Source organism: Aquarana catesbeiana, unplaced genomic scaffold, assembly GCF_042186555.1.
Source record: "Aquarana catesbeiana isolate 2022-GZ unplaced genomic scaffold, ASM4218655v1 unanchor233, whole genome shotgun sequence".
NCBI lineage: Eukaryota > Metazoa > Chordata > Amphibia > Anura > Ranidae > Aquarana > Aquarana catesbeiana.
In genome coordinates this window covers 232635-254331 of record NW_027362661.1, presented here as the reverse complement: position 1 = coordinate 254331, position 21697 = coordinate 232635, and the positions used below count along the sequence as shown (strand labels likewise).

At 42.9% G+C, this 21697-nt stretch overlaps 2 protein-coding genes across 2 annotated transcripts in view; one reads left to right on the top strand and one right to left on the bottom strand.

Moving 5' to 3' along the window:
• Positions 1–21697, top strand: part of LOC141121825 (uncharacterized) — a 197010-nt gene that overhangs the window by 58940 nt on the left and 116373 nt on the right. The window lies entirely within an intron of this gene.
• On the bottom strand, positions 6798–20582 carry LOC141121872 (uncharacterized). The gene is made up of 7 exons (XM_073611630.1): positions 20502–20582; positions 19464–19591; positions 19254–19377; positions 19040–19137; positions 18723–18950; positions 18472–18613; positions 6798–8172 (listed from the first exon to the last, which is right to left on the bottom strand). Exons 3-7 carry the CDS (start codon positions 19336–19338, stop codon positions 7037–7039), a joined length of 1689 nt encoding a protein of 562 aa, XP_073467731.1. The 5' UTR covers positions 19339–19377; positions 19464–19591; positions 20502–20582; the 3' UTR covers positions 6798–7036.

Below are 21697 nucleotides of genomic sequence, written 5' to 3'. Positions count from 1 at the left end.
GTGGGAGCCTCCCATGTAGGCGGGTCGGTCGCGGCTTTTTTTTTTTGGTCCATCGGGCGGCGTGACATTTTTATTTTTTAATAAAAGACTCATCCCAAGCTGTGTCTTGTCTTTTTTACCATTTTGACAATTTTTTTGTGAAATGGTACCCTGTTACCAATTCACACAGGGGGGAGGCCGGCATCTGGGGGTCCAGATTCCGATAAGCCCCCCACCCGCAGACCCCCACAACCACCCGGCAAGGGTTGTGGGGATGAGGCCCTTGTCCCCATCAACATGGGGACAAGGTGCTTTGGGGGGCAACCCCAAAGCACCCTCTCCATGTTGAGGGCATGTGGCCTGTTATGGTTCAGGAGGGGGAGGCTCTCTCGTCCCCCCTCTTTTCCTGAAGCCTGCCAAATTGCGTGCTTGCATAAGGATCTGGTATGGATTTTGGGGGGACCCCCATGCAATTTTTAAAAAAATTTTGATTCAGGGTTCCCCTTAATATTCATACCAGACCCAATGGGCCTAGTAATGGACTGTGGGGGAACCCATGCCATTTTTTAAAATGTTTTTTTTTATCTATATTGCCAGAATCCGACAATTCATTACAGCTGCAATCAGTTTTAAATGACAATTTTTCCTTTAGAAATGTAATTTTGCTGTGGTACTGTTCTAAACACGGGAAAAATATGCCACTTTACAGGCATACTATAGACACCCCCCAGGCACGATATTTAAAGGAATATTTCACTTTTTTTAAAAAAATTGTATTTTTATTAAATTTTTAAAAGAAAATATACAATCTTGTTACACATTGTACATCGCACTAGGAATAACAACGCATTGTTAACATACATGTTGAGATAAGAAGAAAAGTAAAGGTAATTGTAAACCAATGATGTCCATGGACACAGGAGTGGACTGTATCACATTTTAGCAATACGTAAAACAGGTAACTCATGGCTATTTATTAAAATTCAAAAGCAGTCACAAAACCACAGGACTTCTAAGAAGGGTATGGAATACGCATTAGAGGTATCAATAAAAAAAAGAAGAGAAGAAAGGAGTGCATACATGCAAGAATAGTATGAAATTAATATTACTTAAGGCGTGTTGTTTGGCAGAGGTGTCCCAAAATCCGATAGATCCCAACGTTCCCAAGTTTTATTAAATTGAAAGATGGAATCGTGTACGGAGGCTGTTAGAAACTCTATCCTTCGAATTTCAGCCACCAAACTTAAGAATCTGGACCACAAGGGAGGAGCATTGGATAACCAGCACAGTGGAATAAGCCTTCTGGCGGCTAATAAAATATAGGAGATTAACCGATTCTGTTTTTTGGTTGTGTTTGAAAGGGGAAGACCCAACAAACAGTTCAAGGGATCCAACGGGAGGGACACATCTACTACCTTCTGAATGAGTTCACTCACATCACGCCAAAAGGGTTGTATCAGGGAACACTGCCAAAAAATGTGAAATAGAGAACCCGTGTCGGTTCCGCAATGCCAACAGCGCGGCGAGACCGAGGGGTCAAATTTATGAATTACATCTGAAGACCTGTACCAAAACATAAGGATCTTAATCGATGTCTCTCTCTGGGTTACACATTTAGAAGACTTAAAAATAGAGGACCAAATCTTGTACCGTGATAGGTCAGCTCAGTATATGGGACCATCTTCTCATGTAATGAGTGGTCTCCGCAATGGGAGTCGATTCATGGAGGATACGATAGATGTACGAAAAAGTGTAATTGGTTCGAACCCTGTGCACACAAGTATTCAAAAGCAGTAGGTATGTCAAGGGTCAGAGTTGAGGATTTAGAGTGAAAGAAGTGTCTTACCTGCATATAGAAATGGAAGAAATAGGGGGGTATATCAAATTTCTCACTTAAAGTGTTGAAAGTATGTAATTTTCGTGTAATGGGGTGGACTGGGTTTCGGAGCTGGAAGAGGGATGCGGTGAGCCATGGGAAGACCCTACTCAGGGACAAGCTATCTGGTATGAGCGGATAAAAAAGCACGTTAGCAAGAGGAGAACATGACGGAGCGAGAGAGTAGGTTTTGAGACACTTACGCCAAATGGTTAAGGTAAAAGCCATTGGAGCAGTGCATTGGCATTTGTATATGGAATCCAGGGAAGGGGGAGAACCCCAAACCAGAGAACAGGGGTGAACCGGGTACAGCACTCCCTTTTCAATAGCAGTCCAAGGAATATTTCACTTTTATTGTTTCACTTTAAGCATCATTTAAAATCACTGCTCCCGAAAAAACGTCCATTTTTAAAAAAATATTTTGCATTGATACATGTCCCCTTGGGCAGGACCCGGGTCCCCAAACATTTTTTATGACAATAACTTGCATATAAGCCTTTAAAATTAGCACTTTTGATTTTTCATGTTAGTGTCCCATAGACTTTAACGGTGTTCCGGCAGCTTTCGAATTTGCCACAAACACCGCATAGTGTTCGCCGAACACCCGATGTTCGACTTGAACATTAGGCTCATCCCTATAAATTATTTATGAATAGACCCCTAAATGTCAGGAGACTTTATATAAAGATGGGAAGTATGTAGCAGATAAATTAATAGACCTCCTGGCAATGTTATTACCAGGCTGCAGCTAGGGGGAGCTCTAATGTTTAGAGTGTGACCACAGCAGAGTGATCCCATCTAGCTCACATTAACCCTTTTACTGCCAGAGCTGTTTTTGCATTATTTTTGCACACATGGTAAAATGCAGATTTTGGGCCTGAAGATTAGATAAAACCCCCAAACATATATTTTTTGAAAGCAGAGGCCCTGGAGAACAAAATTGTGATAGTTTAAATTTTTTGTCTCATGATATTGGCTCAAGCCGTAAAAATACACTAAATAATTGTAGAGCACACAAATACAATATTTTACCAATTTTTTGGCAAAAATATAAAAGAGGTTGTGCTAAGTAGATATCCAACACGCCCAGCCTTATAATTGTGTGTGCCAGTGAAATGAAGAAAAATTCTGGTATTTAAAAACTACCCATAGGTGACACTTCTGCTGCCATGGATGTACTATATGTTCTACTGACCTATAGAACTGCTTCCAGGTGGCTAGGTCAGTATGACACATGTCCATGGCTTTCCCCTCATAAACTAACACATAAGTAGAAATTCTCCAACCGAGATGGGAAAAAGAGGATAAAAGATGATGGGAGAGATGGGACTAAGTGTAGTGATTAATACCAGGAGGTGTGAGATTGTGCTAGAAGATCGGTAGAAGTAGGAGGCATGGACTTACATCTGTGAGGTTGTGGAGAACCCATCCAGGGATCAGACAACCTGAGGATTTGTGGAGAATATGACTGACTGTCTCCTCACTGAAGTCAATGGGTGGTCACACTCCATGGTCATCAGGGAATTCCGGATGGTCATATACTAAGCAGTATTTGGATACCAATAGGGAACTTTCACCCCAAGAAAGAAATGAGGGTGAGGTCAGTAGAGGTGCCCATAGTTAAGAGGCAAACTCTGAAATGTTTTCTTCAAAAGGGTTGGTGATTATTGGACAAGAACTGTAAAATACATATTCAACGCGTTTCATGGCTTCAAAGTGTCAGAACGAGTGTAAGAAGCTGATATAAAAATAGGTAATGAAGTAAAAGTCCCATATATCATATTAAAAAAACCCAAGTCAGATACAATTCATGGACATGGCTGAGATTTATAGCATTTAGAATTTTTATTATGTTAGACAAGGTGAAGAGATATATGGAGAGGATGATCAATACATGGAGAAATCAATCTATTCTATCATATAAGGGAATCAATAGGTCAATAAATGACATCAACCAATCAATAATATCCATTTCATGTGATAGATTTATAATTCTGTGCACTGGTTATGTTGGAGGATCAAACCGTGGATTACTGGATATTGGAAACATTCCTATTGATCTGATGATTGCTGGCATGGATTCCTGATTGATTATTGGTGGGAATAAAGTCCAATGAAAACTGGAATTTGATGGATTATTGATATACAAATCTCTTCATATTCCATGGAATAAATAAATGTAAAATAGTTTTGGAATGGATGTAATAAATCTCTATAAAAAGCAGTGGCAGCTGGTGCTCGCATTTTTTTTTTTTTTTGGGGGGGGGGGGCGCAAACAAACTGAAAAATGAAACTGTTAGTAATGAAGGACTGTAAATAGCCATTTATCACGTGATCATGTATCATTACTGCTAGATAAAACTGTGCCCATCAATTACAGCCTTACCAGTGTCCATCATATGCCGCCTCACTGTGCCCATCAATTGCAGCCTCACTGTGCCCATCAATTGCAGCCTCACCAGTGTCCATCATATGCAGCCTTACTATGCCCATCAATTGCAGCCTCACTGTGCCCATCAATTGCAGCCTCACCAGTGTCCATCATATGCAGCCTCACTGTGCCCATCAATTGCAGCCTCACCAGTGTCCATCATATGCAGCCTCACTGTGCCCATCAATTGCAGCCTCACTGTGCCCATCAATTGCAGCCTCAATGTGCCCATCAATTGCAGCCTCACTGTGCCCATCATATGCAGTCTCACTGTGCCCATCAATTGCAGCCTCACTGTGCCCATCGTATGCATCCTCACTGTGTCCATCAATTGCAAACTCACTGTGGCCATCATATGCAGCCCCACTGTGCCCATCAACTGCAGCCTCACTGTGCCCATCATATGCAGCCTCGCGGTGTCCATCAATTGCAGCCTCTTTGTGTCCATCAATTGCAGCCTCACTGTGCCCATCATATGCAGTCTCACTGTGCCCATCAATTGCAGCCTCACTGTGCCCATCATATGCATCCTCATTGTGCCCATCAATTGCAAACTCACTGTGCCCATCAATTGCAGCCTCACTGTGCCCATCATATGCAGCCTCACTGTGCCCATCAATTGCAGCCTCACTGTGCCCATCATATGCAGCCTCACTGTGCCCATCAATTGCAGCCTCACTGTGCCCACCATATGCAGCCTCACTGTGTCCATCATAGCAGCCTCACTGTGCCCGTCAGGCATCTCGTCTACCCCCTCCTTCTCAGGCAGAGTGTCTGCAGCTAAACACAGTGAAATAAGGGGCTCAGGAGAGGACACTGAAAGGGGTCGCTCACATGTTACTAATAGTCTCTACCAAGAGTCTCTAATAGATTCTGCCATGAAATCAGTCTTCCCTAGATAAGTAGGAGGAAGGCTGTGCTCTTGCACGGCCAGAGCCAGGCAGAGTGTCCGACTGGGGACAACTGTCCAAACAGATGGTACAAGTGACCTGTGGACAGAGTCTACCACCCCACATGAGTTAGTGTGAGCTAGCAAGGCTATTCAACACTTTGCACTGCACTTGTTATCTGTCTTGTGTGCAGCAAACTGTCCCCAGAGGGGTACTTACAATCTCTATAGCTGTGGAGAAGGAAGGATAAAGCCTTCTGTGCCTTCACTGCCACCTTTCTGCTAAGTTGGGCCAGATTCATCAGAATCAATCTCTCCCAGCCCGCCCCCACCATCACCTACTCACAGAACCTCAACTGAGGAAGTCAGTCCAGCATGATCTCCAACATTTAAATGCTACATGACAGTCTTTCTCCTTAAGAATTCCCTGGGTGTCCTGATGTACTCACTCTGTCTTCCTTGCTATTACTGTTTTTCAGGTAAGATTCCAAGTCAAACCGCTCTGCTGAATGGATCCTCTTGAGCCAGCCCAAGCCCAGCCTGTATATGGGGTCTCCCCTAGGCCACCAACAGCCTCCTTAACACTCCATCTTCCACCCGACTCCTCTGATAGCATGGCTCTCCCATATTTAAGGGCTGGCCTCACCATCCCGGTCAAGACAGTATGCCAGGTATTGGCCAGGTTCCACTAAGTATGTAGATCAACCTTCCTGGCCTCCGCCCACTAACTTCTAGAAGTTTCTCCAAACTTCCAAAACCAGGGGGAGGCACCAGAGACCTGCCTCTGTGAAACATCCAGCCTGACCTGCAGTAAACCCTGACTCAGATTTCAGGCTCACACTTACCATGAGTCAATAAATTTGCCTCTACTTAAACTAATAGCACACTAGAGGGTGCTACACAGAAAATAAATAAGTAAGAGGCACTACCAGCCCTCCTGGCAAGTACAGTATAAAGAGGTATTTAAGTGTCTAAGTGAAGTATAAAGACATATTTATTAGTATACACAATTGGCAACTCACATGTATAAGTAAGCTATGCGCACTTCATAAAAAAAGCAAGTCGCTGTAATAAATGTGACTGTCTGAGAGCGATCTCCATGAGGTGTACACAGCTCCAGTGCTGACAGGTCCCTCTGCTTGCCTTAGAACTATGCTGAAACGCATCGGCCAACTAGGCGGAAGTGATGTCACAATTGGAGGATAACTGAGCATGGCATTGATTCACTGAGGGGTGTCTATGATTCTGGGTACTGTATTGACATCCTGTGATTTATCTTACATTGTATTATAATTTCTGACATGAACTGTTGTTTTTGGGTAAATTTTAAACATATATTTATTTCAAGGTGTTACTACGACAGAAAAAATCACATTAGGACCTTAAATCTTGGGTTTGATTTGTATTATTTAGAGCTTTGGGGGTGGGGGGTGGGTTATATGATTTATATGTAAACCGCTCTATGGCCACTAGATGGAGCCAAGGAAATCACTTTACGAACTGAAATATGGTCAATTTCATCACAGTTGGATGAATGCTGCTCATATTCAGTCAACAATTTTTTTAAAATAAACCTTTAGGGGTTTGTGAAATCCTCCACCACAAAATGTACTCAGCCAATGAAAGGTAATGACTCCATTTTTATTTTTCTACTGCTATCAATGGCCAACACAGTACAACACTTCATCCATGTCTTTGGTGATCTCTGATCTCCTTATGAACTGTTTCTTACATGATGAAGATCAGCCATGGAGTATATCTGAGGTGTATATCAGGGTGTGCTTCTTCCCCACATGAGAGCTGTGATGTCCAGCAACATTCAAATATAAGACATTTCCCGCACTGAAGGCACTAATACACCTCAAGGGTTGTGTGGAATCTCTGATGTACAGGAAGACAGGACTTCAGTAACATTTCCCTCACTCAGAACAGGAATACGGCTTCTCCCCATGTGAGATCTCTGATGTCTGTAAAGGTGGGACTTCTGTGAAAAAAATTTCCCACACTCAGGACAGGAATACGGCTTCTCCCCTGTGTGAGATCTCTGATGTCTGTAAAGACCAGACTTGCTTGAAAAAAATTTCCCACACTCAGAACAGGAATACAGCTTCTCCCCCGTGTGAGATATCTGATGTGTGTAAAGATTGGACTTCTGTGAAAAACATTTCCCACACTCAGGACAGGAATACGGCTTCTCCCCTGTATGAGATCTCTGATGTCTGTAAAGACCAGACTTGTCTGAAAAACATTTCCCACACTCAGAACAGGAATAGGGCTTCCCTCCCATATGAGATCTCTGATATGTAGAAAGACTTGAAATCCATGAAAAACATTTCCCACACTCAGGACAGGAATATGGCTTTTCTCCTGTGTCAGATCTCTGATGTCTGTAAAGTTGGGACTTTTCTGAAAAACATTTCCCACACTCAGGACAGGAATATGGCCTTTCCCCCGTGTGCAGTCTCTGGTGTGTGTAAAGATGGGACTTCTGTGAAAAGCATTTCCCGCACTCAGGACAGGAATATGGTTTCTCCCCCCTGTGAGATCTCTGATGTTTGTAAAGATTGGACTTCTCTGAAAAATATTTCCCACACTCAGCACATGAATATATATTTTCTCCTGTGTGCAACCTCTGATGTCTGTGATAGAAGGACTTTTGTGAAAAACATTTCCCACACTCAGAGCATGAATACGGCTTCTCCCCTGTGTGAGATCCTTTATGCACATTAAGATCGTATTTTGAACGGAAACACTTCCCGCACTCAGTACAGGAAAGTCTCTTCTCGGTTGGAAGGACGGCACCGTCCCTCACAGTCTGAGGTTCCTCGGGATAAGAGGAATACGATGGTCCATCTACACTGTGTGGTGCCGGATGGACATTTGAGGTAGTCGGGTTTTCTCCTGGACTATACTGTGTGATGTCCTCATCTTCTACTTTACAGTCTGGAGACAAAGTGAGACAATCCTCTGAGGTTTTCCTCATCTCCCGTCCATCTACTAAAATAGAAATAAAAAGATTATTACTAGACATGAGCAGATTGGTTCCCCTAAACCAGGACTCCGCCCACATCAGGCAGCTTTGTCTCTGAGGATCTTACAATTCCCCCCCCCCAAGGCAACTAGTAAATGGGTCCTCTGATCTCCTACCAGTTCATTTCTTTATTCATGGACCTTAGTCAGAGGGTGAGGAAACAACGAGAACTGTCTTTTATAGGAGTGACAGTGATGAGGGGATTATAGGACGAGTGTCCCCACCCACTCTGACACTCATTGCCATCTTCCCAACACAAGAAGTCCTGCACTTCCTTATTTAGTTTATGATTTAGTCATGAATAACTTGTTGTATAAGGAACCTTAAAAAGGGGACGCAAGTACTTCCCGGTAGAGTGGGATTTTATGGGCAAACAAAAAGAAAATCATATATTATAAAATGTTGTTTATTAGGAAAATAATTAAAAATCATGTGTCAAAAAAAATGATCACAGTTGATACAGCACATATAGTGCAGAACAAGAAAAATTTCACAAATGAATACATTGTTACAAATTCATAGATGAACATGATTTTCCTCTGTTAGCCTAACATGTTTTGGGAGAGTATCCCTTCTGCAGAGGCGTTTTTTTAACAGGAGGGTATAAATATATTCAATATTAAGTTGTAAAGAAATATTAAAAAGTAGATTTTGTTTGAAAAAATAATTCATAAGATTTGTCGCTGCCTGTCCATCAAATTGATGAACCCCATCTGAGCTCGGAAGAGTCCCCCACAAGGGTCCCCAAAGGACGACCACCACAGCACAGACGCAAGAAAAATCTTCAAGGGGATGACTGACCATATAAATGCAAGTGACTAGAGCGCTGTAGCTTCTCAGACGCAGTGAAGTCACGATAAAAAAAAAAAAATCGCAGATCACCACCATTACTAATAAAAAAAAATTAATAATGAAAATAAAACTATCCCCTATTTTGTAGACACTATAACTTTTGCGCAAACCAATCAATATACGCTTATTGCGATTTTTTTTTACCAAAAATATGTAGAAGAATACATATCGGCCTAAACTGAGGAAAAAATGTGTTTTTTTATATATTTTGGGGGGGATATTTATTATAGCAAAAAGTAAAAAATATTGCTCTTTTTTCAAAATTGTCGCTCTTTTGTTTATAGCGCAAAAAATAAAAACCGCAGAGGTGATCAAATACCACCAAAAGAAAGCTATGTTTGTGGGGGAAAAAAAGGACATCCATTTTTTTTTTTTGGGTGCAACGTCACACGACCGCGCAATTGTCAATTAAAGCGACGCAGTGCCGAACCACAAAAAGTGCTCTGGTCAGGAAGGGGGTAAAATCTTCCGGGGCTGAAGCGGTTAAGGTTCCAAAGTATAACCACTTCAATACCAGGTACTTTCACCCCCTTCCTGCCCATGCCAATTTTCAGCACTGTCACACTTTGAATGAAAATTGCACGATCATGCAACGCTGTGCCCAAATTAATTTTTTATACATTTTTTTTCACACAAATAGAGTTTTATTTTGGTGGTATTTAATCACCACTGAGGTTTTTTGCTAAACAAACAAAAAGAAATGAAAATTTTGGATGCCCTCTGAGAGCTGCGCTGAAGCTGTTTTTCAGATATGACACAGTGCTGAGGTGGTTAAGGATGTTATCACATTATTATTAGCATGTAAAAGTTTGTGCTCCAATCAAATCATCAGATATAAAATGTCCAGCTGGTAGGAAATGGGTGTAACAAAAGAGAATAAGTATTATGTTTATATATAGCAGTGGGTAGAGGGGAGAGAGCAGAAGTCAGGACTATGTAATGTACAACATATTGTATAAGATACAACAGATAGGACTATATAGTATCAGAATGATGTAATATACAACATAGAGTATATAGTGCAGGGGTCAGGAGTATGTAATGTACAACATAGAATATATAGTGCAGGGGTCAGGAGTATGTAATGTACAATATAGAATATATAGTGCAGGGGTCAGGAGTATGTAATGTACAACATAAAATATATTTAGCGCAGGGGTCAGGAGTATGTAATGTACAATATAAATTATACAGTGTAATGGTCAGGACTCATATTGGTATTCAGTAATCAATGGTACACATTTTATAAGATACAACAGTTAGAACTATACAGTATCAGAAATATGTAATGTACAACATGTCGGGACAAGGTCATCTGGTGCCCAAGGCAAAAATGGCAAACTGCAGCTCCCCTCCACAACCCCCTCATTTATTATTTAAGAGTCAGTGTCTTTTCAGTTTGAAATAATAACCCAGAGCATAAAAGGCAGTTTCCGTGATAATCACCCACAGCATCAGTGCCGGTTTCTGCAATAAAAAAAGCTCAGCATTCATGCAGTAATAACCCCCAAGCATAGATGGCAGTTTCCATAACAATAACCCCTAGCATTAGTGCCAGTTTTACACAATAATAACCCCCAGCACTGATGTTAGTAGCAGCAATAATAACCCCCAACATCAGTACCAGTTTCTGCAGTAACAACCCCCAGCACTGGTGCCAGTTTACTCGATAATAATGATAATCATAGATGGCATTTTCCGCAATATCAACCCACAACATCAGTGCCAGTTTCCGTAATAACAACCCCCAACATCAGTGCCAGTTTCTGCAATAATAATACGCAGCATTGGTGTCAGTAGCAGGAAAAATAACCCCCAGCATAGTGAGTGGCTTTAGGCTTTCTAAACATCCTTTCATTGGTACCTTCTAAAAATTGAATTTCCGGCCTGAACCTAACTAGCCTTAACAATGTCCTCTGCCCCTTCCTAATACCCATACTGATCAACCTGTGTTCAATAAAATATAAATAATTATTGTACTCTATATACTTACCTATTTTCAGGCCACTCCGGTCCGGTCATGCGATCTTCCCTGTGTCAGCCAGCAGTGGCTGCAGGGGAGAGGAAAGAGCACTCCGACAACTGCTGTTAAAGCCTGAGTGGTGATGTCACCCATAGACGTCCGTGTCCCAGACGTTGCCAGCGCTCCTTCCTCTCCCTTGCATGCGCTGCTGGCTCACACAGGGGAGATCACATGACCGGACTGGAGCAGCCTGAAAATTAATTAATTAGTCAGCATAGGTATTAGGAGGGGGAGGGGCATTTTAAGGCTAGTTAGGTTTAAGCTGGAATACTAATTTAATCTTCCTGCAAATATGATCAGTGTGGCAATGCTATTTAGATACCCCTCCCCATTGGTGGTCAGTGGCATTTAGATATCCCTCCCCATTGGTGGTCAGTGGCATATACTGTAGATATACCTCCCCATTGGTGGTCAGTGGCATTTAGATATCCCTTCCTATTGGTGGTCAATGGCATTTAGATATCCCTCCCCATTGGTGGTCAGTGGCATTTAGATATCCCTCCCCATTGGTGGTCAGTGGCATATACTGTAGATATACCTCCCCATTGGTGGTCAGTGGCATTTAGATATCCCTTCCTATTGGTGGTCAGTGGCATTTAGATATCCCTCCCCATTGGTGGTCAGTGGCATTTAGATATCCCTCCCCATTGGTGGTCAGTGGCATTTAGATCTCCCTCTCCATTGGTGGTCAGCGGCATTTAGATCTCCCTCTCCATTGGTGGTCAGAGGCATTTAGATATCCCTCTCCATTGGTGGTCAGAGGCATTTAGATATCCCTCTCCATTGGTGGTCAGAGGCATTTAGATATCCCTCTCCATTGGTGGTCAGTGGCATTTACTGTAGATGTCCCTCACCATTGGTGGTCAGTGGCATTTAGATATCCCTCCCCATTGGTGGTCAGTGGCATTTAGATATCCCTCCCCATTGGTAGTCAGTGGCATTTACTGTAGATATACCTCCCCATTGGTGGTCAGTGGCATTTAGATGACGCCCTCTGACGAAAGTGATGACAGAAACGCGTCCGCGTCAGGGCGTTGCTACGCAGCTATCTACAGAGTCGGCTCATCCTCGTCTGTCCTTCCCGGGAACACCGCGGGACCGGTGAGAGGGAGCCATTGAGAATATACCCCAAATAGAACTCGGTGAGCGGAGACCAATCCGGATACCCCAGATGATTGTGGTGGAGAAGAGCCTGTGACCGTGATACCCTATGCTGTTTGCCCCTTTCGGAGTTGCGGGAGTCGGTGAGTGGGGACCCGTGAGGGGGAGCACAACAAGTCACATTATCATCTGAGAGCACCTCAGTCACAGCTTGGAGTTAATTATGAACATTTAATTTTGAACATTGGATCTGAACATTTTGATTGATCACTATATGGACTATAATTTTTATTATCACTTATTACGTATTACTATTGTCCTGCTTACACCTGTGATATAGAGGTTTGCAGGAAACCAATGGTTTAGCACATTTACAATTAATTTATTTTACTTGGTTTAAGGTGTGTGTATGGGTTTTGCGGATAGGGCAGTATTTATGCTGACCTGTTGGTGAAAACCTAATATTTAATTAGGGGTTCAGCACATAATCCCCAAATATTAGTTTGTTATACTTTGTAAATATGATCACATGTATCAGGTATGAATTGGTTCACTGAAGACTGCACTATTGCACACTAATTTTCTGCACTTTATAGGGTTGATGGTATCCTGCACTACCAACAGGGGTACTATTGAAGTTACAAGTGGTTTTAGGTACAAGGCCCTATATAAAAAAAAAAAAAAAAACCCCTACCACGTCACCCCATTATCCTCAAGGGAGCGCCATACCCCAGTATACAAGTCAAACAGTGGCATTTAGATATCCCTTCCTATTGGTGGTCAGTGGCATTTAGATATCCCTCCCCATTGGTGGTCAGTGGCATTTAGATATCCCTCCCCATTGTTGGTCAGTGGCATTTACTGTAGATGTCCCTCACCATTGGTGGTCAGTGGCATTTAGATCTCCCTCTCCATTGGTGGTCAGCGGCATTTAGATCTCCCTCTCCATTGGTGGTCAGAGGCATTTAGATCTCCCTCTCCATTGGTGGTCAGAGGCATTTAGATATCCCTCTCCATTGGTGGTCAGTGGCATTTACTGTAGATGTCCCTCACCATTGGTGGTCAGTGGCATTTAGATATCCCTTCCTATTGGTGGTCAGTGGCATTTAGATATCCCTTCCTATTGGTGGTCAGTGGCATTTAGATATCCCTCCCCATCAGTGGTATTTCGATATCCCTCCCCATAAATGGTCAAACATCCCCCCCCCCATCCTTTCTTCCTCCCTCTCTACCTTCAACCAAACCCCCCCCTCCCCTCTCCTTTCTCCCTCTTTCCTCCTCTCCTCCCTTTCCCGTGTTTTTCTCTTTTTTTCTCTTTCTTCTTTTGACTTTTCCTCTCTTTCTCCTCTCTTTTCCTTTCTTTCTCTTTTTCTTTTCTCCTCTTCAGTCTTCCATGTTTTATTTATTTTCTCGGTTTTTCCTGGGTTCTCTCCCCCCCCCCCTTTTCTCTTTTTTCTTTTCCTTCTTCCCCCCCCCCTTTTTTTTCCCTATCCCCCCCCCTTTTCCCTCCCCCCTTTCCCCTCCCCCCTTCTTTCTCTCCCCCTTTCCCCTCACCCCTTCTCTCTTCCCCCCCCTCTCCCCCCCTCCCCCCTTTTTTCAGTGATTAAATATAGGAGCACCCAACTTATCTGAATACTACCCACTAGGGATAACTTGGCTGAACCTGTATTACTTTATACAAAATCTTTAAAAAGACACTCTTATGTGTACACCTTAAACGGTCAAGATAAACTGTATATCAACCTAAATGAGACTCCCATTTGTCCTCTGTGTTGATTTTTTTCAGCTATCCGAGACCTCTTCGGTTTACATCCATTATCCTTTGTAGTTTTCCTTTGAACTCTCCACAGCAGGCCCATCAGGTATGATACACCTGCACTACTTAAAAGTTTTCTTTTTCTTTTTTATTAAGTATACCTACATGGTTGGTCATTATACATCCTTATACCTTCGCACTTTACAGGACCCGCATTCGGCCTCAGTGGGACTCCAGATCCAAACATCTATATGCCCTAGATTGATGGGCCTTTTTCCTGTTATAAGGAAGTAAATTGTCCTAGATATCCATACCCAGCTACTCTCATTTCCACATATGAAATATTAACAACCTGGGCATGCCAAACTTCTTTTATATATCACAATTGGGAAACACGATGGATGGCAGACGGTGTCAGCACGTTTGTTTTTAAACTTGTATGGAATGCGTAGCCAATCTACACATATACTAATGTAAGTGTAAACAAAATGATTCAATCTATATTTATGTCCTTACGGTCTGAGATGTACATATACTTACCATATTTATGTTAAATATACTATCTTTAATATAGAAACCATTGCTAAAACTTACAACCACCCCTGAAGAAGGAGGCTAACAACTCCGAAACGCGTCGGGTGCAAGCATACTGGTATCATTAGCTACATGTGTATATATACACGAATCGCATTCCTTCCAATTTGTATTATATCTTGATGTTTTTTATGATGTTTTTGTAACGAATAAACTATCATTTATTTACTATACATTCTCCTATATGTCCTCTTATATGTGCCTTTAAAGTCCACTAGGGGAACTTGTTCTGTTCAAATTCTTATTCTAGGATGTGGCACAACTCGCAGATAATTAGCCGGCCAACAACCCATGTTTTCATCCGTGGTCAGTGGCATTTAGATATCCCTCTATATAAAATATGTTAGTGCGCTCGTTTCAACCTCCCACTCTATTAAAATAGTGCATGTATAAAACCTAAAACATGATAAAATATACAATGCAGTGATAAAAGTTACGCAATCAATATAGTGAATGTATGCAAATAAATACACCAAAAAATGGGGATCACATATCCCCTAAAAATAAATAGGGATAAGTGACTATGCAGTAAATAGTGCCTGCTAATACTAATCAAGGTCAGTCCTGCGACAAAAATGTCCAGTCCAATGCCTTTTATGCTTGCTTGTTACTCCATTCAGATCCACAGTTAAATGAGGATTCACATGTTAAAATGATGATTCACATGAAAAATGAAAGAAAACCCATCATTGCGCAATGATTTAAATAATAAGAGTCTGTGCAATCAATGTATTTCACTCACATTTAGATCGTAGCTAGAGCGCTTGTGATACAGATACAATGGTCAGACAGCTTCAACACCGCTCATACAGCATTCGCTGTGCTGACGAACACTTGCGACATGTGACGCAACGCGTCGGGAGGCGGAGTCAGTGACGGTATTGCAAGCGTTCGTCAGCACAGCGAATGCTGTATGAGCGGTGTTGAAGCTGTAGCTCTCTAGCTATGATCTAAATGCGAAATACATTGATTGCACAGACCCTTATTATTTAAATCATTGCGCAATGATGGGTTTTCTTTCATTTTTCATGTGAATCATCATTTAACTGTGGATCTGAATGGAGTAACAAGCAAGCATAAAAGGCATTGGACTGGACATTTTTGTCGCAGGACTGACCTTGATTAGTATCAGCAGGCATTAAGTACTGCATAGTCACTTATCACTATTTATTTTTAGGGGACATGTGATCCCCTTGTTTTGGTGTATAGTTACATAGTTAGTCAGGTTGAAAAAAGACACAAGTCCATCCAGTTCAACCTTAAAAGCAATAAATAAATAAAATAAAAAATATCATACAATCCCATATACCCAATTCTATACCCTCAGTTGATCCAGAGGAAGGCAAAAAACCCCAGCAGAGCATGCTCCAATTTGCTACAGCAGGGGAAAAAATTCCTTCCTGATCCCCCAAGAGGCAATCGGATTTTCCCTGGATCAACTTTACCTATAAATGTTAGTACCCAGTTATATTATGTACATTTAGGAAAGTATCCAGGCCTTTCTTAAAGCAATCTACTGAGCTGGCCAGAACCACCTCCGGAGGGAGTCTATTCCACATTTTCACAGCTCTTACTGTGAAGAAACCTTTCCGTATTTGGAGATGAAATCTCTTTTCCTCTAGACGTAAAGAGTGCCCCCATGTCCTCTGTGTTGACCGTAAAGAGAATAACTCAACACCAAGTTCACTATATGGACCCCTTAAATATTTGTACATGTTGATCATATCCCCCCTTATTCTTCTCTTCTCAAGATGAACAAATTCAGTTCCTCTAATCTTTCCTCATAGCTGAGCTCCTCCATGCCTCTTATCAGTTTGGTTGCCCTTCTCTGCACTCTCTCCAGTTCCCCGATTATCCTTTTTGAGAACTGGTGCCCAAAACTGAACTGCATATTCCAGATGAGGTCTTACTAATGATTTGTACAGGGGCAAAATGATATCTCTCTCTCTGGAGTCCATACCTCTCCTAATACAAGAAAGAACTTTGCTCGCTTTGGAAACCGCAGCTTGGCATTGCATGTTATTATTGAGCTTACGATCTACCAAAACCCCCAGATCCTTCTCCACTACAGATTCCCCTAGTTGTACTCCCCCTAACGTGTATAGCGTGTGTATTTATTTGCATACATTCACTATATTGATTGCGTTACTTTTATCACTGCATTGTACATTTTATCATGTTTTAGGTTTTATACATGCACTATTTTATTAGTGTGGGAGGTTGAAACGAGCGCACTAACATATTTTATATTGGTTCTCAACAATGGTGTCACAGCACTATTAGGTCGATCGCAGCTCACACCATTTTCTGTGATTTCTCACTATTATATAGAGTATCCACATCAGCGCTTTCGTTTTCTTTTTACACATTTAGATATCCCTCCCCATTGGTGGTCAGTGGCGTTTATCTATCCCTCCCCATTGGTGGTCAGTGGCGTTTATCTATCTCTCCCCATTGGTGGTCAGTGGCGTTTATCTATCTCTCCCCATTGGTGGTCAGTGGCATTTAAATATCCCTCCCCATTGGTGGTCAGTGGCATTTAGATATCCCTCCCATTGGTGGTCAGTGGCGTTTATCTATCCCTCCCCATTGGTGGTCAGTGGCGTTTATCTATCTCTCCCCATTGGTGGTCAGTGGCGTTTATCTATCCCTCCCCATTGGTGGTCAGTGGCATTTAGATATCCCTCCCATTGGTGGTCAGTGGCGTTTATCCCTTCCCATTGGTGGTCAGTGGAAGTCTTAGTTAACCCCTTTGACATTAAAGGGGTTAATTAAACACAGCCACTGATTACTAATGTATGAGTGACCCACGGCAGTACATTAATCATTTGTGCTACACATTACTAACTAATGACAGTGTTAGGGAGTTACCTCTTCACCCCCATCACTAACCCCTCCCCCCACACTCGCTAAGGTGATAACCAGTCCAGGTCACAGTAAAAGACTGTGACGAAGTTGCTGTAAATGAACAGAACTTTACGCTTAATACTTCTCCTCCTCTGCCTGCTCCCCGTGGCACCACTAACTCTGCCCCCCGCCTCTGAATGACGTCATGTCAGAGGGCGGGACTAGGAAGCATTTGCTGGGAGGGGATCACTGTATGAATGTCTTCCAGTAGTGCCGGCTGCCGGCCGAGTGCAAGGACCGCTCCATCACTCGGCTCCCCACTGCAGCTCTGCAAGAGCTCTGTGTGTGCCGAGTCTGGTGTGAGCCACAGCCACGATCAGTGCACTGTCTGCTGTGTATTTTTATCCAATGATCGCCCTCCCTCAGGCTGGCTTTTATAAGCACTGTAGTGTGTGATCATTGCACTCCACCTGCGTCACTCTCCAGTGAATTGTTGTGCCCGGGACTCCTGTCCCTTCCACCCCCTGCTTGTCCAGGCCCTGATAGAGCATATAGTGTAATGGTCAGGACTCATATTATTGGTATTCAGTAATCAGTGGAAGCTTAAATGTTTACATGAGACAAGTTGTAGAGATCCCACACCGCTGCCTCCCATCTCCTGAGACTGCACTCAGTAACTTGGGTCTGAGACTATACAGACATATCCCTCCACCCGGCACAGCCAGCAAACAACAGAGCAAGTAACTCTGGGAGAATTGTTCTACCGGAAATATTACTAGACCTATATATGGGTAAGGAGACCCAAAGCACATACCCCAGGTGCCTAGCTAGAGCAACACCTATGGCAAAAATCAACATTTTGCTGCCAGCTGAACCCCAGAATCTCCATAAATCCAGTCTAGATACATAAATTGTGTCTGCAGCACAGAGAAGGAAGATTATCTGAGAGAAATACAGGAATACAGGACGGGGAACACAGCTCAGGAAAGTGACCAGGGTATTACAGGCTGATATCACCCAGTCCCCCGCCCTACTCTAGACCAATCAGTGAGCAGTATGGGTGGAGGAATGTATTTAGTTTTAATGACCCACCTGTGCTGATCTCTGTAGGAGTGTCCTCCTCTATAAATGTCCCCGTTATTCCATCCTCCTCCATAGACTGCTGATCATCCCTCACATACGTCTCTTCTTCTTCTGATTTAACCTCAAATTCTATATCGATTGGATCTCCACTCTAAATCAAGAAAATGAGAGAGAATATCATCTGTAAAATATAAGCTCACATAAAAACATCTATACGTCATCTCCACAAGCCCATGTTCTAGATGCTCCATCCCACCAACCTTGTAACAGTGAGGGATGGTGTGATCTTCCTGTGTGGAATCCCGGGAATACAGAGGACGGGGACATCTCTCTGGTGGGTTTCTGTAGCTGGATGACTCCACCATGATGTCCTGGTACAGATCTTTGTGTTCTTTTAGAAGCTCTGACTCCTCCATCACCCCATCCTCATCATCCTCCTCTTTTATCTCTTCTTTAACTTCAACTTTAGAATCTCTCAGGTTTCCACTCTGAATATATAATAAAAATGACATTAATTGTAACAATGCAGATAATGTACAGATCCTAATGATACTATCAGTGATTGTTCCTCATCTACCTGATGATGGTGAGGGATGGTGTGATCTTCCTGTGTGGAATCCCGGGAATACAGAGGACGGGGACATCTCTCTGGTGGGTTCCCATTACTGGATCCATCTGTAGGAAACACACACACTGACTGAATACATTGTTTCTATGTGTTTATCAGATGATGGGGGATCTAGGTGGACCCTCCGTACTGCTCTCTCCTTTACAATAAAGTCTCCTCTTACCCGGTGATGTGAGGGGCGGCTGATTGTCCATCATGACGTCCTTGTAGAGATCCTTGTGTCCTTCTAAATACTCCCACTCCTCCATGGAGAAATAGACAGTGACATCCTGACACCTTATAGGAACCTGACACACACAATGATACAGTCACCATCCAGACACATCCCTTGTCTGTTACTGGATAATGTCCCAGAATTCCCAGCACCGCTCACCTCTCCTCCATGATCTCTCTGGTGACTTCTAGAATCTTCTTTGTATTTCTCTATTCTATCAGGGAGGGAGGTGGAGGCAATGTGATGGTCATATGATCTCCAGACTTCACAGGAGGAAATATCTAGATCTGAACACAAATAGTAAAATTAAATGATATTCCCAGAATCCTCCTCACCTCTCCGGTCAGGTCTCTATTTACTAAAGCCTCACTTCAGACTGGTGTATAATTTACCTACACAGGGCCTCCCACTCCCTAAGTTAAAGCCTGACATATGCAATGCTTTCTTTATTACATAGAACACAGGACAAACAGTCCCACTTTGCTAGTGAGGATGCCAAGCGTCCACCCACATCCTAAGAGCATCAAAAAAAAGAGCCAGATGGAGGGACATTGAGAGAAGGAGCTTTGAGGTTAGTGTGATGTGTTCTCTTATCTCTGGATGGAGGAACAGTGGTAGGAGGAAAACCATGAGTCTCCCTTACAGTAATAAACTTCAAAAATCTCCAACCTCCTCCGCTCCCCTCACCCTCCCACCATGCTCACATTCCTGTCTGAATAATGTGTCCGGGTTTCCGGCAGAAACATTATTCAGACCAACAGTGAGAATGGGCTGACAAGAGCCCAGGGGCCAGGACGCCATTTCTAGTCACCATGGTGACCTGGGAATTGTTGAGTCCTGACTTATGGTGACCATAGAGACATGGAAATTCAGCTGGTTCAGCAGGGATCGGTCACATTTCCATCCATGTGTGGTCACTGCCGGATAAAAGTCACTCCATCAGCGGCTGCAGCCAATAGCTTCATCACTGATCTGTGTATTCTGAGAGCGAAGGAGCGCCCCCCATTGTCAGAATACAATAGTGCAGCGGGGAGGATTCCCCCATCCCCCTCCAATGTGTGGATGGGGGAATCACTTCAATTTTATCCTCTCATCCCGCTGGCTGAACGATAAAACTGAACCATGTATGGCCAGATTTGGAAACAAGATATATTCATCATCAACTGATCCCCCTGAAGGGGTTAATATACATATCACCTCCTCTGCCACCAGATCCAGCAGTGTCTTCTCTACTTTATATGGAATGTCCTCTCTGTTTAACTGACATCACTTCCTGTCTTCCATAGAGACTTCCTGTCTGGGTAGAAGTGAGATCACCACCTTGTGGAGCTCAGAGGAACTGCAGCCCCGAGAAACATCTCGTAGTGTGAACACGGCCTTGTGCTGTGTGTGTATGTACTGTATATCCTTATAGATGGGTCATCTCCACTCCCACCAAGGGGGATAGAAATATATTACTGCTCGGGGGGGAGAGACATTTTGGCCCCTTTGATTTTGCAGTAAAATTGATTGCAGATTTAGTCATGTAGAACATCTGTTATATGGATACAAAGAACCCCAGCCGAGAGCAGTGTTGCCAACCTACCAGACAGAAATTTACTGACACAACACCCAAAATTTACTGGCACAGCCAAGTTTTTACTGGCATATCCCAAAGTTGATAAATTACAGTTTTAAGTGCAAATTTCAGTTTTTAGGCTACAAACAAGTACAATTTGCAATTAGCAAAGTGATCTAAGGTAGATATTAAGGCAAAGACATATTTCTTATTTTATTTTCGACATAGTAAAAAGTAGCTCAAGGACAGGAATCGAGAGGGCAAGAAATTAAAATGGGTGGCACACACACATGAAATTGACTCTCACAGTGACCTTGATAGCAGTGTGCAGCAGCCCAGTTGATGATGGCACCTTACCAACATGACACGTCCCCTCCTGAGTCACAGTGACCCTCTCTCTCCATGCCAGGTGGTCCCTTCAGTCCATTCCCGGCTTGTCTTCCTCCCCTTCCACAGACCTGCACATGAGGCTTCGGCTGCTTTGTTCCCTTGCACCATGACTTCACGTGACACATTGCCGGCACAATCCGAACACACTGTAGCAGGCACTCGGATGGTCTCGGCCAAGCGTCACAGCCATATTTTTTACTGGCAACCTTTTTCTTTCACTGGCATTTACTGGCAGGAGAAAAGTGCCCATTTTTCACTGGCTGCCAGTAAAAATACTGGCGGTTGGCAACACTGGCCGAGAGTAAAGGGTGGAAATGGCTCCTGATCCCCAGATTTGGCCAATTATGTCACCAATATAAATAGAATAAAACCCGCGCTATGTGTAACAACTCAAATACCTACAAAAATAACTTATACCGGACTGCTGCTGTAACAAAGGTAAGTA

Excerpts from the sequence above, each read along its gene's own strand:
- LOC141121872 (XM_073611630.1), bottom strand. The coding sequence starts at position 19,338 with ATGGAGGAGTGGGAGTATTTAGAAGGACACAAGGATCTCTACAAGGAC. Across the intron at positions 18,614-18,722 it reads CCATCCCTCACTGTTACAAG|AGTGGAGATCCAATCGATAT; the intron begins GTTGGTGGGATG and ends TTCTTGATTTAG. Across the intron at positions 8,173-18,471 it reads TCCTACAGAGATCAGCACAG|TAGATGGACGGGAGATGAGG; the intron begins GTGGGTCATTAA and ends TTTCTATTTTAG.